At 42.7% G+C, this 17,808-nt stretch overlaps 2 protein-coding genes across 2 annotated transcripts in view; both read left to right on the top strand.

The window, feature by feature from the left end:
* LOC135239602 (dematin-like) overlaps positions 1 to 4,640 on the top strand; it is a 35,248-nt gene extending 30,608 nt beyond the window's left edge. Inside the window, exons 15-16 of the mRNA XM_064308390.1 lie at positions 1,190 to 1,270; positions 1,854 to 4,640. Of these exons, the coding sequence (XP_064164460.1) occupies positions 1,190 to 1,270; positions 1,854 to 1,967 (195 nt within the window). The 3' untranslated portion in view covers positions 1,968 to 4,640. The remainder of the gene's footprint in view (positions 1 to 1,189; positions 1,271 to 1,853) is intronic.
* Positions 4,641 to 6,547: 1,907 nt separating this feature from the next.
* On the top strand, positions 6,548 to 16,377 carry LOC135239659 (indoleamine 2,3-dioxygenase 2-like). Its single transcript, XM_064308486.1, has 10 exons — positions 6,548 to 6,843; positions 7,955 to 8,050; positions 8,668 to 8,787; positions 10,556 to 10,674; positions 11,027 to 11,041; positions 11,143 to 11,242; positions 12,186 to 12,303; positions 14,142 to 14,193; positions 14,656 to 14,804; positions 15,291 to 16,377. Exons 1-10 carry the CDS (start codon positions 6,694 to 6,696, stop codon positions 15,650 to 15,652), a joined length of 1,281 nt encoding a protein of 426 aa, XP_064164556.1. The 5' UTR covers positions 6,548 to 6,693; the 3' UTR covers positions 15,653 to 16,377.
* Positions 16,378 to 17,808: the final 1,431 nt, after the last annotated feature.

A 17,808-nucleotide genomic window follows, 5' to 3' on the forward strand; every position in this document is an offset into this window, starting at 1 on the left:
TTAAGCAAAACCCTCAGGTCATTAATTCTGTGATTCCATGCAAACAATGATTCTATCAGGAAAAAATAGTTCCTTCTTGTTATACAATTAGCACCAATTTTTGTTGTTTTAGTCAACATGTTATTTAAGAAAATTGCCATAACTCAGTCAAATTTATCGCCCTCCATCTTGCTTTTTAAAATGGTTTGGTCATTAGGATGCAAACTAATGTTAGCTTTATGCTAAATTCGCTGTTATTACGTAGTTAACTTAATTTTGAAATTCAGTTGGGTTTGAGGTCAAAATGGTACATTTATGTAAAATTTAATAATGGACTCTCTCCTGACGTCGATGGCAAAACAATAACTGGAACAGCTGTACACACAACCGCTGTAGTGATAACCAAAACATTACGTTTTTTGGTGCCCTGCCTCCATATGGGTCACTGTCACTCTCCTGAAACTGTGAGTGTCATTGACTTTCATTTCCTCCCCGGCATCTGATTCAGCCTCACAACCCTTGTAACTCTAAAAACACAGAAAAACAGTTTTTTTTTTTTGTAAGTCTGACTGAATATACTGTATAGCTAGCATGTCATACAGTAATGACTATTAGATTTACTAGGAAACACAAGCGCTTATGACGGCAGATTTGTTGATTTTCTTAGTGACAGCGGTCAGATTGACAGCTGTGGCACTTCTTTCTGCGGCGTTAATATGAAGATTGTGCATGCAGTTCATACAGAAGAAGTGTGAAGAACTGAAGATTCGTTGTTCACCTTACTCAAGATTTTAAAGCAGCCAGGTTACTCTTTTTTATTTTTATTTTTATTTTTTAAGTAGCGCCACCTTGAAATTTTTTACAGTATGTGAATGCATCAGCATACTCTCGTCAGGCCAAAATTTGCACTGTAAGTTATATGTACCTGCATTTGGCCGTTAGTGTCTAATTAAGAAAAATTAGCAGCTCATTATAATTAGAGAGCTTGTTACTATATGGTTGGGTAAAAAAACCAGCATACACAGTGGGTGCCCAGGGCCAGGGTTGAGAAACACTGGGCTAACAGACATAGTTCAGATTGTGCTAATGTTGCATTAAGACGCCAGTTCTATTCAGGTAGGCAGTAATGCATTAGTCTGTGACTGTATTCAGTTTGCATTAACCAAGACGCAAGCTGCATTGATGTTGCTTCCGGTGTGTTCTTGTGCAGATCTACCCGTACGAGGCGCTCATCGTGACTCACAGGGGGCGGAGCAAACTCCCACCGGGAGTGGACCGCACCAGGCTGGAGGTACGAGGCCCAGGGGCCCGGTCCGTACTCTCTCACACAGTGCTGCTGTATTGTGGCGGAAGCGCCCACTCAGTCTCGGCAGAGCTGAGAGAAGCCGCGGGATTCGCCAGAGCGGGTCGTGTCTGCAGGCTGCTGCACTGGGCCTGTGAGGTCTCCGAGCTGCAGGGCTTTGCAGTCCGCTCCATAATGTTTGGGACAAATACTTTTTTTTCTTTTTTTGATTTGGCTCTGTACTCCACAGTTTTCGATTTGCACTCGAAACAATTCACACACTGAACACACATTCAGAAACACCTGTGAAGCCATTTGTCCAAAACCGTATGGTGCTCTGAAATGGGGGACGATGTATAAAAAGTGCTGTAATTTCTACATGGTGTAGAAAAAATGTATTAAAAAAACACCCTTTAATAAAGGTGAGAATTTGCACTTTAACCACATATGAATTTTTTGATTCCAGATCTTAATTTGTGGAGTACGGAGTCCAATCAAGAACAAAATGTCTTTGTCCCAAACATTATGGAGAACTGTAACTCTTAAAGTGTTTGTTTTGATTCGCTCATCCCCCTTCCCTCTCTCCAATCAGAGGCACCTGGACCCGGAAGTGTTCCAGCAACTGTTCGGAATGTCAATCGTGGAGTTTGACCGGCTGTCGCTATGGAAACGGAACAACCTGAAGAAGAAGGTTTCGCTCTTTTGAAGGATCAGAGAGGAGCTTCCCTGAAACCACGAACCCAAATCAAATACATCCCTGGAAGAAAATAAAACCCCTTTCTTTTGAAAACCAGAGAAAAAAAAACAACAAATATATTTGAGCAGGATGATGAATCTCTGAATCGTAGAGATTATGCAAGTCCCTGAATATATTGTCTTTAAAAAAAGTCCTATTGATGTCCCACTCTTGATTCATATTTACAAACAAAGCGAGTACAGTTTACAGTGTAAAGGCCAGAGCCACTGCATCATGTCTCTCTTTCTCTTTGTCCCTCTGCATCAGCAAAATGTATAAAATATTACAAAAGGGCTGTACGTTATAGATCGCTTACACGCCCTGCGTGACTCTGTCCTCACGCAGGGCATGGTCGACCGCCGTCTCTCTGTCTCTAGTCAATGTGAACCTGTCTCGTGAGTGAAATGCACGGTTATCAGTTAGCAGTCTAACCCCCCCCATCCCCCCCGAAACTAACGCACTTGTTTGGTCCGCAGTTAAACTTGTCGCAACGTTAAGCGCCGTTAGCAGAAAGACAGGCCGCGAACACTGCGCGCCTCCTGTGGAAAAATATCTATATCAGCGTCTCCGCTTCGTCACAGCATCAGCTACAGCAAATCCACGAAAACTGTGTACTTGTGTTTTGCGAAATAAATTTAAAAAAAATAAAGGAACTGAGAACAGTATTTTAACAACACCATCGCTTCACCCAGTTGGCAGAGAATATGTTTTGGTTTTTTTTTCCACAAAGGGAAACGGATGAACGAGTGCAGAATAATGTTTTCTAAGATGTAGGCCTATTTTCCTCATGCTTACTTTTGTAAAGCTCTGTCAGGTTTGCTGTCCAAATAGGAAACTGAGGTGCTCCAGCTGAGTGTAAACTCAAAGAGTATTTGACCTTTCCCTGACCTTCAGCAGAAGATAGATCCCTCTGAATGTTTATTTGCCCTTATGGCCAGCAGGTCAGGTGTATTGGTGCTCACTGTTAACTTCTGGCTGTCCCCACAAACACACGTTCAGGTCATTTATACTTAAGGGGCACATTATTTAGAATTTTAATATTTTCTTAACATTGAGAAATCCTCTCAAATCTGAGGTGCGTTCAAATTCAGTGAACAAGGCGAACGTTTGCAAACTATTTCAAACGGTAGCTTTGTGTTCGCCGCAAACGTCTGCAAACATAAGCAAACGGTCTGAAAAGGTAGTTTGCGGTGAACAAAAATGGACGCTGGACTGAGGGAAATGTGTTCGCAGATGGGTATTTCAATTGAAGATGCCGGTAAGTGTGACTAGTTTTTTCAATAATGTTATTGCTAACGCTGGCCAATGTTATTATTGTTCGCTAGCTTGCGATTTCTTTTCTTTTTTTTACCTTGTCTTTTTATGTTTAATGCAAACAATTTGGAACGTTCTTAAAAAGCCGTTCAAATTTAACCGTTCAAAGAAAACATGTTCACCACGAACGTTCGCCTCTGTTCGCTGAATTTGAATGCACCTCCGCTCTTTCAGAGAGTGACTGCTGATGTCACTTCCTCAATGCAACAGAGGTGCGTTCAAATGAACCGCTCATGTGAACCGTAACGACCCGGTCTGGGTCAGACCATAACAGGAAAAAAACGAAAAGGGAAGTGAATGAGAAATGGGTAATGATTCATGATGAGCAAGCAACTCCAGTCCCTAACTGCCTATCCAAAAAAGAAAAAAAAACAATCTAAAGCCTAGCTAATCTTCAAAAGGTTTACCGAGTTTGGGGTACCCCCCTGAGCTGGAACCTGAGTGGCCGGGCAGAGGAGGGGACCCCCAAAACGGCAGTGCCAACACAAACCCGAGAAAGACTGAATTTAAATGAAGAAACGCCCTCAGTCGCTTCCATAGCTTAAATATTTCTCTTCCACATACTTTAATATCATTCCAGTCATAACTGTTAATAACAGCAACATAATAATAATGTCGATAAAATAATTGTTCATAAATAAAATTACTTGATGGGAAGTGCATTGCATTACATGCCAGATACCTTTCTCCACCACAACAGACTAGACAGTTACAATAGTTGTGTGCTGCAAAGCTTATAGATAGACAGCATTACCTATGTGATTACCTATTTAAACAGGCTGTGGGCAGTTAGAAGCTGTAATGTCAGCTTCTGGCCTCCCCTCTCAATATCTATCAGAAGCATTGTGGGGACCTGAAGTACAAAACTTCCCTGCTGCCTGTACCTATATACATACTGTACCATAGCATTGTACAGGGCTGTGGGATAGTGCTGGATTCAAATGGTTTTGATCATTGGTGGGACTTTTGGGTTGAATACACTCTCCGCCATAGTCACATCCTTATCCGGACATCCTGACCGACACCTGGATACCTGTGTCTGTGTTATCTGCCTCCGTCTCTTTGCTTAAAGGGTAGTCGGTGATGAGTGTTCCTCCCTGTGCTGTTCAGCCATGTTTGTTTTCATGGTCTCTTCTCACAATGTCCGCCAGGGCATTTCAAAGCTTCGTGCCTCATTGTGCGCGTGCGTATGTGTGTGTGCGTGCGTGTGGGTAACAACATAAAGCTTAGGCCGTACTGCATCTCTCAGCCATACTTTGGTGCTTCTGCTTTTTGTTTCTACATCACAATGTCTCCGGTGTAGGGGAAATAAAATCGAGGAAGACAAAATGAGTGGTTCGTTTCTTTATGTGCAGGTGTGTTTTGAAACTTTTTTGATCATTTTGACTTTTATTCCGTCTTATTTTTACACCAAAAAATATTTGATTGGTTTCCAGTCTTTCTGTGTGTCACATTTTGAACATCACACCACTACTAAGCTTAACAATTGATAAATGCAATCCTCTGTTGTTATTTTAGTAGTAGTATTAGTAGTACTCGTCGTCGTAGTAGTAGTGTCCAATAAAATTTGTAAGGAACAGGCACAGGCTTCACTCTCTGCTGGGAAACAGAAAGCCCAAACAGACTGGCTAATAAACAGGGTTTCTGTCCCAAAGCGGAATGGGAAACTCCTATTTCACAACTGCCTGAGAAGCTGCCTCATCTGACCTGCCGTGTCATGTGACTGCACTGTAGTTCCCTCAGTGATGGACATCCAACACACACAGCGCTAAGAAGGCAATTGATCCGTAAAAACGGAACAAATATATGAAAATGAAACCACAGACGGCGTGAACTCAATTTCTTTTCCCTAGAATGGCACCCTGTATGTTCGGTTTCCATCCATCCTGTTCATTATCTGAATAACCCTGTAGTGGGCAACAGTGAGTATGTATGGGATATTTTTAAAAAACCTGCACCGCTAGTTTCCTCTCTGAGAAGCATGTGGGAAGTCCGGTGGGAAGTCCCTTTGCATGGAAGTGCAAACGCTCGAGTCAGCTCCCCAGTGTTTGTATTCGTTCACATTACAGTTACAGTCTTGTCATGAAAAAAAAGCTTGGACAACATCCTACAGCGAGTCACCCATGTACGAATATAGCCAGTGGAAACGTCGGTTTAAAAATTATATAAAGAAAGTTTCTATTCCTGGTTCAGGCTTGCAACTTGCACTCATTTGTAGGGCGTGTCAGTATGAATAAAACAAAATTTGAATGCTGTTGGTTGGTTAAATAAAAAAACAAATGTTAAAAGAAAGTAGATCTAATTTTGTGTCCAAGTGGTTGTGTCCAAGCTGCTTGAATCGTATTGTTTACTTATTAGCTATTATTCTGCAATGTGATATGACGTTTTCCTCATTTTTGGGATTTTCGTCTCTTAAAATAACAAGAGATTAGAGGGTTACGTAAGTTAGTGCAGGAGTAGGCCTACGTTTAGCTATGAATTGAATGTTCAATATTTAAATTCATAGCCTAGGATTTTAGCCTTGTTGGTCCTGTGTTTACAATGAGTCCTCTCTTCCGTTTCCAACCCTGCTCGCTCAGCCCCAGTTTTTCTATTTTATATCGGGTTTCTTTTCTTTCTTTTTTTAATTTTTTTTTTACGTTTTTACTTTTATGTCTCCGATTTTCTATAGCTGTCGCCATCTAAGGAAAGCAATTACAGTATGGGAAGCCAATAGTTCCAAAACATCTTTAAAATATGTCTCCATTCTTTCTTTTTTTGCCTTATCAATTATAGCTCCTATAAACGCAAATTGTGCACCCACCAAACTTGGCGGGATTGGTCCTTGGTCCACTTTATCGTTATAGTGAGTAACAAGATTTCCTGAATGGAACTTGGGCATGCCGTCTACATTTCACTAAATTGAGGTGAAGAAAGCAATTACGAGTGTGCAAGACAAATATGAGACCTGGCCAATGTAGTTTATTGTGAATAATCTGACAGCTCGTTATCCAAGCGAAATAAATGAAATTATGTTAAGAACCATTCACAAATTAAAAAGCAAAATTATAAGATAAGCAGCTGCAGCTGGCCGTAGGCTCAGTAAAATAAAAATAAAAGGGTAAATGTGTTGGTGTCCCGTCAGTGGTTGAAAGAGGTGCGTAAATAGTAGGCTATTGCAATTTATTTATTTATTTTTGTTTTGGCGTATTGTGTCATTGCTAGACCGCACGGAGCTCCTGTAGGTCAGCAGAGCAAAAGGGAAACTGGAAAGCACAGTCTGGAGTTTATCAATCGATTCACGTGGGTATCACTTCCCACTGAGCCGCTTCGGGGATTCTGAAGCGAAGGGAGTGGCTGGAGGCGTGTCTTCAACGACTGGGTCAATACTGGTTTAAAAGTGATGCAGGAGCACCCTGTGATAAATCACAGAATACCCGGCGTAGGCCTAACCATGGATGACAGTTCCAGTGGCATCAGCATACGTGCGCCTGTTGATTTGAGCTCTTTCTGTGTGTCGGAGAAGTACGGGTTCCTCCTAACAGATCCTCTGGTAAGAAGTAATATGTTTAGATTATAATCCATCGATTTCTTAAAGTTGTTGAAAGCATACTTTTAACTGACTTTAAATAAGTTGTATTACAACTTGCTTTGTCTCTGGACTTTGTTTTCCACAAATGGTTTAGTTTTAGCTAGTAAGGTATGAAGTTTCATTCCAACCATAACTGGGAACATAAAATAGAATAGATCATCCTCAGTAGCACTTTTAACAGATAAATTACCAACATAACCGACTGCAATAGACCAAAGGGGAGCTGGTCGCAAGTACTTATAATAAGCACACATTGGTCTGTATAGTAGGTTAAGTTGAAAAAGCTTACCTGGGTGTTAAGAAACAAACAAAAGCAGCATTCTTCATCTATTTGGACGTTACCTTTCACTTCAAGGTAAGTTACGAAGTTGCTTGTGCGTCAATGTTTGCGCACGTTCTTTTCTAATTAATAAAGCCCCTAGCTTCATAATCTGAAGATGTGGCTGGTATTTAACATTACACCACATTACCATTGGAAAGGTGATTAACATTAGTATGAGCAAAAAAAAAAAAAAGTCCATTCGCGCATTATAGGGCGTTTTCATTTCATTCAAAATTTTCCTCCCCTCTGTTACAATTATATCGACTAGTTTGTATGAATGTAACATCGGACTCCTTGTATTTGCCTTAAATTCTATCCGACTCGATTAAGTTATGAACGTAATTGAAGCGGATAATGACTACTGACATGTCAAAGCTGTTTGAAGTAAAATTTAATCGTCTTTGGCAACGAGTAAATGAGCAAAATACTAAAACTGTTACATTTATACACATTATAAACAGAAATATAAACAGAAATATATACAGGGATAAATAAATAAATGTGAAAATAAATAAAAATAAATTGAGAAAAATATAATAAATAAATTCCGAAGACATTTATAGTTCAATATTAATTTCTAGATGTATTTACTAATATATTTTTCAGATTGTTTATTCATTTTTGTACTAATTTCAAGAAATGTACTTTTCTTATATATTTTTTCTGTTTTAACTGGTAAAATGGTGAAAGTCAAGGGACCGAACTTATAGAAAAAGACCTGAATTAAATACGACCACATCTCGCTTTCAGACCGATCTCCCAGAGTACTACCGGACATGGATGGATTTAGCGGGAAACCTCCCCCACCTTGTACAGACCCGTCAGCTCCAGGCCAGAGTGGCAGAGGTGAGGCGCCCTGAAGAGCATGCTGGTGGACCCTGATATTACTGGGTAATCCACTGGAGCTGACTTTCTCATTCCTCAGTGGCTGGATGGATCTTTGTTTGGCTGAAGGTATCTGGTGATTCTACTGGTCTTATTTGAGAGCTTTTTTTATTTTGAGAAATAACCGTGCTGCAAATGGGTAGCTCTGTCACCTCACGGCAAGAAGGTCCCGGGTTTGATTCTTGGCCGGGGCCTAGTCTGTCTGGAGTTTGCATGTCCTCCCCGTGTCCGTCTGGGTTTCCTTCAGGTACCCTGATTTCCTCCCACAGTCCAAAAACGTGCAAGTTATGCTAACGGGAGACTCTAAATTGCCCCTAGTTATGTGTGTGTGAATGAATGGTGTATGTGCCCTGTGATTGACTTGATGTGACCTGTCCAGGGTATTTTCCTGCCTGTCGCCCAATGCATGCTGGGATAGGCTCCAACCCCTCCACCCCAAGAACCCCTGCCTCCCCAGGACAATGACTAGGATATAAATGGGTTAGACAATGGATGGATCCATCCATCCATCCATCCTTGTAAGTATGCAAGATGCAAAATAAATAAAACAATACTGTATCACCCCCCTCTCATTACAGATGCCTCTACTGAGCACCAGCTACCTCAGGGGCCACAGGGAGCTGCGGCTGGCACGCATGGCACTGGGCTTCATCACCATGGGATACGTGTGGCAGGAGGGCGGGCACCAACCAGCGAAGGTGAGCAGCAGCGTGGAGTCCATCATCTGTCACTCACACGGGATATGGCGTACGCCCGCATTCTCCGCTTGGGACAGTCCTATCAACACGGGTCCTTATCTTTGACTCACGAATCATTATCTTTGACTCAGCCACAATCCATTCTGTCCCTTCCCAGGAGGAGACGAGCCGAATCATGCACTTAATGTCTCCTTTTAAAGTTAAGCACAAAAGCACGTGTGAAAGGAAGAATTGTTTGCATACCTGATAGCGCTGACCTTGGGTGCCAGAGGCGCACAAACGCAAATAAGAAAATGAAGCTCCTCGACACTGCATATTTCGCTAGTTGGCGGCTATTGACTATTGATGACTCAAGACTCTGTTGAAGGACAAAAATGTCCGAAACTCAAGTCAACTATAATAAAAAAAAGTCGCCTACTTGCAATATATGTGGCGTTTTATTTTTTTCTTTAAAAAAGAAATCGGACAACAGTCATGGTTAATTAGTAGCGGTCATAGAAATAACTGCTGTGAGAAAACTATAGTACCATACACTGTATTTATACCCTCAAATTCAACGTTTGAATCCCTGTTTTTTTAAAACAAATACGAGGGAGTCTGCCCGACTATTTGTTTTCAAAAGAAAGTCGTTTATAACACGAGCTAATCAAAGCGATAGGCCGGTTCATGTCATCTGCACTAAGACAGCACTAAAGCATGCTCTGCCACATAACTGTTTAACTTAACATCCTATTATACAATTATAATAGCGTTACATGAAGTTACTTTGAAAAATACAATTACTAACTGCTGTAGATAGTGTCCTATCTATCTATCCTATCTATTCAAACAGGTTCCATTCACAATGAAATTGAAATACAACAGGGAGGCTCGCCCCCTTCCTCCCCGGGGCTCAGCGGAAACTTCCCAAACGCAGAATACACAAAAATGTCTGTTTCCCAACAGTAGTAACCTACAAAATGCATGGTCTGTGTAGAAAAAGGCTTCGGTGTATCGTATCCCGAATCCAGTACTCTGCTGGACATTTTACAATAGAACTTTTCTAATCTTTCCGTATAAAAATATTTTGCTAACGTTAGCTATTCTGAACCATCACGGAAAATAGCTAACTAGCTAGTTAATTTGTTACCAAACTGGGTGATTCAATGCAAAATGATTTATTGCGTTATTGGGAAGTTCTGCAACCACGAAAAAGATTTAATTGTTTCAGTGGAATATGGAATATTCAGCTGTCTTTTGGTTTTTGAACGTCAATCTTGGTTTTCTTAGGACTATTTGGGAGAAACAAGCTGTGGTTTGGTATCTTTCATTCATTTCTTTTGTGACTGTAACTTGCCAATGTCTGTGAGCTTCATTGTTTTTTTAAGGCAGTTGAACCTTGTCTTTAGATTAGACATGAATATTTGTTATAACTTAGTACATTTCTTATCTTAATCTGGTTGTACGTTTTGATAAAAGATGACCCAACGGGTTGCTCTGCCTATTAATAAATTCAGTGATCTGATAATTGATATCTTTGATAATAATGACCAAATTAAATAAAATAAATATATTTTACAAATTGTATATGTGAGGTAGCTAGCTGTTGATTTCCTTGTGTTCGGCATTCAGAGTGCCGAACATTCAGGCGTTCTAGCTGTTGAAACTGCTAGATTCATAAAATAAACAGGTTTTACTCAATCGTCGCTTCCTCGACAGCCGTGCGAGCGTGTTTTGCATGTGCTTTTATTCGTAATGACGCAATGCTTTGTGATTTGACTTGCAACAGGTCCTGCCTAAAGCGCTAGCTGTACCATTCTGCACGGTCTCCAAGATGCTGGGGCTCCCGCCCATCCTAGTTTATGCCGACTGTGTGCTGGCCAACTGGAGGCTGAGGGACCCCGACAGGTGCGATTCGCTCGCCCGTCAGCCAAATGCACCTTTGCTTTATTGCTTTATCTGCATGATGTGAATAACTTTGCGTTCTAATAACATAACATATCATAACATAACAGAACATAACTTAATGATGAGAACATGCCCTTCAGCCAAACAATGCTTGTCATTTCCCTAACTAAATTTGGATAAACACGTTCTAGGTGCTGGTTTCCTTGGAATTAATATGATGTGGAAAAAGAAACAGAGTTAAGGAAAGCGTGTAACTCACCGCAGACTGTTTGTGTTTGTGCTTCTTCTGTCTTCGTGTTCCCCGGCTGGTCACCTGCGGAATTCTTCACCTTTGACCTCTATGACTTGCCAGGCCCTTGGAAATTGAGTAAGTGCCACTGCGTCTTCCCCTGGGGCGTTAATTTGCTGCTGCGCCAGAACGTTGTGTTTCGAGGCTCAGCTGTGTCACCTGTGCGTGTTGACTTGCAGGAACGTTGACACGCTCTTCACGGTTCCAGGGGGGGAAAGCAGCAGGAGCTTCTTCCTGGTCTCCCTGCTGGTGGAGCAGTCGGCTTGCACAGGACTGCAGGTAGGAATGCAAAATAAATTAAATAGAAAATGGCGGTCAGTTACATTACATTTATAAGGCAGACGCTTTTATCCGAAGTGACGTACTAAGTACATACCGAAGGTCATTGGAACTACTACAAAATCCAGGTCCGATAAGGTACAATACTTATTTTGTAACAGTTATTCATAGCCATGAACACATTAAGTCCAGTTCACACAGTAAACATTTCTCTGTGACCTAACCTATGCTTAGTCAACTAGGAGGCATGACAAGCTACAACATCAAGATAATAACACAAAGTACAATATAAGTGCTGGATGGAGGTACATGTGTAACATGAAAGTGGCGCAGCAGGTACATGTGTAATGTAAGGAAAAAAGGACGTCTCTCAAATGTGATGAAAATGTACAAAGTTTATTTCCAATACCGGCAGTGACAAAGCGCACGAATGACAGCTTGGATTCAGCAGAGTCAGACTGAACCACAAACCTTTCCAGAGGCTGCTTCTTGTTTGTTTTCAAAGCTTTGATCAGGAGTGTTGAATACACATACTAAGAAGGATATAGTTAGTTTTGTAACGCCTATCAATTAGGCCGTAGTGTATTGGCCGTCCTGTTGTGATTGAATTAGCATGTCTGTTGACTTGGATGGTTCCCAATATTTCACTCCCGGTCGCTATTCTACCATTGTACCAACTGTATTGTGATAATGATAAGATCAAGGGAATGTGTGGCCAGCAGACATATTGGCATCAGAGACAGATTTCTTACAGTAGCATGAAAGAGGGGGATTTAAGTGATAGAAATGATCCCAGATTGGGAGTGCCCCGCAGAGTGGTGATAGTTAGTTAGTCCCGGTATAGTCTGAACAGGTGAGTCTTCAGACCACGGCGGGAGGGCAGTTAGGGCAGCGTGGGCGATGGTCCCTCTCGCTGACGCAGGGCGTGCTTTTATTCTTTCAGGGAGTTGCCACGGTAATGAACTCCATGCTGACGGGTGACATTGCTGCGATGCTGGAGGCCCTCGCCGTGGTGAGGGACTCTATCGGGAGAATGACGGAGGTGTTCAAGCTTATGCACAGTAGGTTGCCGTCAGAACCTCCCAGGCCGTGAGGCTCAACTCCAGCTCTGCTGTGTGCCATTTCCACTGACCCGCCTCAGCTGTATGGGAGCTGTGCGTTACACACATAATACATTACATTACATTACATTACAGGAATTTAGCAGACGCTCTTATCTATAGCGACTTACAGAACATTTTACATTGCATCCATTCATACCGCTGGATATATACTGAAGCAATACAGGTTAAGTACCTTGCTCAACGGCAGTGTCCTACCTGGGAATCGAACCAGTGATCTTTACTTTACAAGACCAGCTCCTATATTCAGTTATAGGAGTCAGTTATATTCAGCATTTACAATGTAAGAGAACACAAGTACATCCATCAGAGTTACTTCAGCCACAGTCCCAGAACAGCAAGTGTATGTGCAACAACATTATAGCACTTAGTGTAAGTGTATTTACGCCAACCCAGAGATATAATACAAATATGAATAATACAGACAATGCACGTCAAATACATAGTAATACATCCATCCATCCATTCATTATCATCCATTATCTATACCTGCTTATCCTGGGCAGGGTCGCAGGTAGTGCTGGAGCCTATCCCAGCATGCATTGGACGAGAGGCATGAATACACCCTGGACAGGCCACCAATCTATCGCAGGGAACGCACACCATTCACTCACACACTCATACCTATGGACAATTTAGAGTAGGGATGTATCCAAATACCCGAAGTTGCTCATTATTATTCAGATTCGGGGGAAAAAAAGTCAGCTCCATGTCGAGTTCTCATAGACTCTATCAAACATTACTCGGGCAGAGAGAGAGAGTATCTGGAACTCTGGCACATAGCAGCTGCCTCGTGACGGCGAACCATCATAAATCTAGCTGGCATTCAAAACCTGTTTCAGAGGGTCTTAGAAAGACGTTATGTCTACACTGCGCGACCACACCATTTAAAAGGCAAGACAGTGCTAGGGAGATGAATTTGATTGACATATGGTTTCATGCTGTTTTATTAAATAATGTAATGACAAAAAATGTATGGTATACATGGTATAAACTAATTGTATGGTATAAAACGAGAAGGAACCATTTTTTCTTGATAGAATCATTGTTTTCATAGAATTAACGACCAGAGGTTTTTGCTTAACAATGGTGCAAATAGAAATACCAACCAGAGTTTCTACATATGGTCCAAATAGAACTACCAACCAGAGTTTTGCTTGACAACGGTAAAATAATATGCCCAAACAACCGTGGAAGAATATTTCACTTTCAGCTGATTAAATCTATAAAAATCAATAAATATAAAAGTAACCATATATAGTCATTGTTGGTAACCCATTGTATAAGTGGCTGTCCCGTTATTGGAAAATAATGCAGGCCTACTTCGGGGCTGGTTAAGCGACCCTCGGCTTCGCCTCGACCGCATCACCACCCCGTTGTGCATGTAAGGAATAAACCATGACGGGCTGTCCCATTATTGGAAAACCCTCTGAAACGGGTTTTGAATGCCAGCTAGCTTTATGATAGTGCGACGTCCAGGGGCTGTTCCGGCAGGCTGCGCCGGCAGCTCCCAGAATGCACGGCGAGCGGACTTTTGTAAATAGTTTGTGTGGGTTTGAGAGTATTTCATTGGTCCCAATACACCAGACAAGATCAGTAAAATGTATAAATACACTAAATACACTGTAGGAGAGGACGAGGAGTACTGCAGAACGTACAGTCCGAGAGGAGAGGGCAGTGGGAGGAATGTGTCACTGGACCCCTTGGAACGTGCGTTGGACATTTGGGTCCTGAGTCTGGAATATCCTGACAAATTGTCCCCTTTTGTTTTCCTCCAGAGTACGTTGACCCCACGCTGTTTCACAACAGTGTGCGGACCTTCTTCATGGGGTGAGTCCGTGATGATTGTTATTATTAAGCTTTGTTTATCAACGTGACCACATGCAAAATGTTGTTCTTGGTCTGGATATTTACTGATTTAATTTATAGTTTTATATTACATGGATCATTGCAAAACGGCATTGCATTGCTTTTTTTGTTACTCATCTAAAACATTGCGATATGCATTGGGGGGTTGGGGGGCGTGAGGGTTTGTTACGGCTGTGGAGGAGAGGATTGTGATTGTTTTGGAGGAGGAGATTGTGATTGTTTTGGAGGAGGAGATTGTGATTGTTGTGGAGGTGGGATTTGTGATTGTTGTGGAGAAGGGGATTGTCACTCCTGTGGAGGAGGGGATTGTGAGTGCTGGGGAGGGCCCTGTTTGATCTGACCCAGCTGTGGAGGGGTGTTGAATCTGACCCAGCTGTGGAGGGGGCTTTTGGATCTGACCCTGCTGTGTGGGTGTGGTGGCAGGTGGAAAAATAACCCCGCCCTGCCGGATGGTCTGTGGTACGAGGGGGTCGGGGAACAGCCCCTGCGACTCACAGGGTGCAGTGCGGGACAAAGCTCCTCCATTCAATGCTTCGACCTGCTGCTGGGGGTACAGTACAGTGATGACACCGGTAAGCACACCCCCCCTCAACCCCCTTGTCCCTACTTCCCTATCACCCTGTGTGGCACAACAAACTTGGCACGAGTCAGTCAGTAAATTAACCCAAGCAATGTTCATGACATGACATGAGCATTGTTATCTTTTAAAAATCACACACACTAAAAGTGGAAATTTGACACAATGATTATTTTAAATCTTTGTGTTATTATTACTATTTGTAATAATGATGAGAATTCTTAATTGTTATAATAATAATAATAATAATAATCATCATCATCATGTCAAATGTTGCTATCGTTATAGTTATTATAATAATTATTGATACTAATATAGTACTAATATCAAATTATTGTTGTTGTTGTTGTAGTGGTTGTATTGCTAATACAGTAGTTTTATTGGTTGTTGTCGTTGATTGAAATGAGCATTACAGGGATTCTATGGTTGCATCAGTGGTGGCCGATCTTTAACCCCCCCTCACCCCCCCCCCCTTCACCAGGCCGCTCTTTCATGAAGACGATGCGCGCCTACATGCCCCCGCCTCATCGGCAGCTGCTGGAGACGCTGTCCGGCTGGCCCTCGCTCCGCCAGCTCGTCCTCTCCGACCCCGCCTCCGGCCCCGAGCTTCGGCGAGCCTACAATTCGTGCGTGCTGGCGCTGGTGGACCTGCGCTGCTTTCACCTCAACACCGTGGCCCGCTACGTCGCCGTCCCGTCCAGCCGGGCCAGACTCGGCGGCTGCCCCTTCGCAGGGGGGGGCCTGGCCCTGCAGGGGGACCGGGGGTCAGGGGGCACCAACGCCCTGCTCTTCCTAAAAGGGATCCGGGACGACACCAAAAGAGCCCTCATAACCGACCAATGAGGCGCACTCCTCTCTCGTACCGCACTTTTGCGGGCGCGTCTCCGTCTCCACGGCGGCCGTGCCCGTACCGGGTGGCCATTTTGTTTCGGGATTCTCTGGTGCGGATAATGATGAATGCAAGCACGTTTCACTATGTGCAGACCATAAAGAGAAAGGGAATGATGTATGTAACATGTAAACTGCCGACCTAAGTATTTATCTCAGCTCTGAGCTTCTGTAATGTTATTATTCTATTATGTTATTGTTAATTTTATTACCATACACGATGTCATGAAACAAAGCAACACTATTTCTCCCTCTCTATTGTGACCCATTTCCCCTTTCTGCCCCCCATACTCTCTCTTACTTCTCTTTCTGCTTTGTCACACCGTTCTCACTCTCACACTTTATGAGTTGGTGCTGATGGTAGATGTTTGTGGTTAATGGTACATGCCTGCCATAGCTCTGCCAGTATCGCAGTGAGGCGGGTACGTGCAGCAGTGGGTACGTGTGTTGGCAGGGCCTTCGCCGGGTGCTGACACACGCAACCTTTCCGAGAGGGCCAGTGCACATTAAGGCTCACGGACTCCTCCTGTGTCCTCACCACACAAACGTGTTGTAGCTGTTAACCTGTGTGTCTTCGACAATGTAATAAACGTTCACAAATGTAATAAATGTCCACAAATGTAATGCATTTCCATAAATGTAATGAAGATCAAAAATGTTATGAAGGTCACAAAATGCAATTAAGGTAACACAAACCTTTTTTATGGAGAGACCAAGGCAGTGAACCCAAGAAAAAAACAAAAACAGCCGAGCCGGATAAATTCACATAGGTCTTTTCTGAGCTATTGTATAATAATGTAATTACAGCAAAAAAACAAGACAGGACCAGACAAAAACACAGTTGACAAGGCAGGTCAAAGGTCCACAAGAGACCAGCAGGAGAAAAAAACGAAAGCATAGAGCAAGCGAAGAGGCAGGAAACACCAGGGCTTCTGTTCTGACACTAACAGAGTGCAAGCGCTATGCTAATGACACGGGCCACTATTGCAGTGAATTAACTCATTAACACAGAACCATAGACTGTATGAAAATAGAACACAACCAGAAAACAGAGTGGCTGGGCGCCCTCTTGTGACGGCTGATAGACACTGTGACAGAGTTACAATTAAAGTCTGTTACTTTAACTCATTTACAACTATGAAAAGTTGTTCTAGTACATCGGTCGGAGCTTTTTAACTTCATACCCATGACCTCTATAACAAGGTCACCTCTCTAATATGGACACTATTTCTCGTCGCTTCACTGTCTGTATTAGAGAGTTCTGCTGTATTGTGAAATGAGAGCAGATCGACTTGGAGGGGTGGGTGGGGTAAATGTTACATTTGTGACCTCTACACCCCTCAAATGTGCTTCTTCCATCGGTTATTTTCGGGGTGCCGTCTGTATACGGTCATCCGGATCCCTGCCTGTGAAGAAACCGTTTCTCTTTTTTCTGTCTGGGAATCTCACACCATGAGATGCTGAAAAGGCCTTACCGTTCCTGTCACTGCGATGCGTGTCCCTCTCAGCGCCGCGTCCGACCTGCCGCTGGCGGACACGCCCTCTCCTCGGAGCCACAGGACTCGCCGCACTTCCCTGGAGGGACGGGAGGAATGCACGCCATTTGCTGCAAATTTTAAGGACAGATATTTTTTTACTAATTTCTTTAAAGGCAAGGAATGGGTTAGCCCCCAGTTACATTGGGGAGCTTTTAACCTCCTAAAGGACATATTGAGCCTCATTCACAAAAACATGTGTAAGATCACATTCGATTGTAAACTGTGTATGAGAACGTTTCCAAGTACGTTTCGGCATTCATAATTTTTTTTTTTCCTCATCCGTATTTGTTCAAGGCTTATTTTACAAAAGACCCGCTGTAATTTTCCACTTACAGTTTGCATTCTTTATGCGCAAATGTATTTTTTCCCCACATGCACAAGACATGAGATAAAGGCCACAGCCAAGGGCTGATGCATAAGATTAATAGTTAGAAAACAGGACTGAAGATAGGAAACGCGTTAATACGGCTGCCACATTCTGTTAGAGCTCAGGAGGTGGGTTTTCAGGCAAAATATTCAATTTGCCAAAGTAAGAAATCACGGAGCCCCAAATAGAATAAAGTTCACTTCATG

This window comes from Anguilla rostrata, chromosome 14 (genome assembly GCF_018555375.3).
Source record: "Anguilla rostrata isolate EN2019 chromosome 14, ASM1855537v3, whole genome shotgun sequence".
In the NCBI taxonomy this organism is placed as follows: Eukaryota; Metazoa; Chordata; class Actinopteri; order Anguilliformes; family Anguillidae; genus Anguilla; species Anguilla rostrata.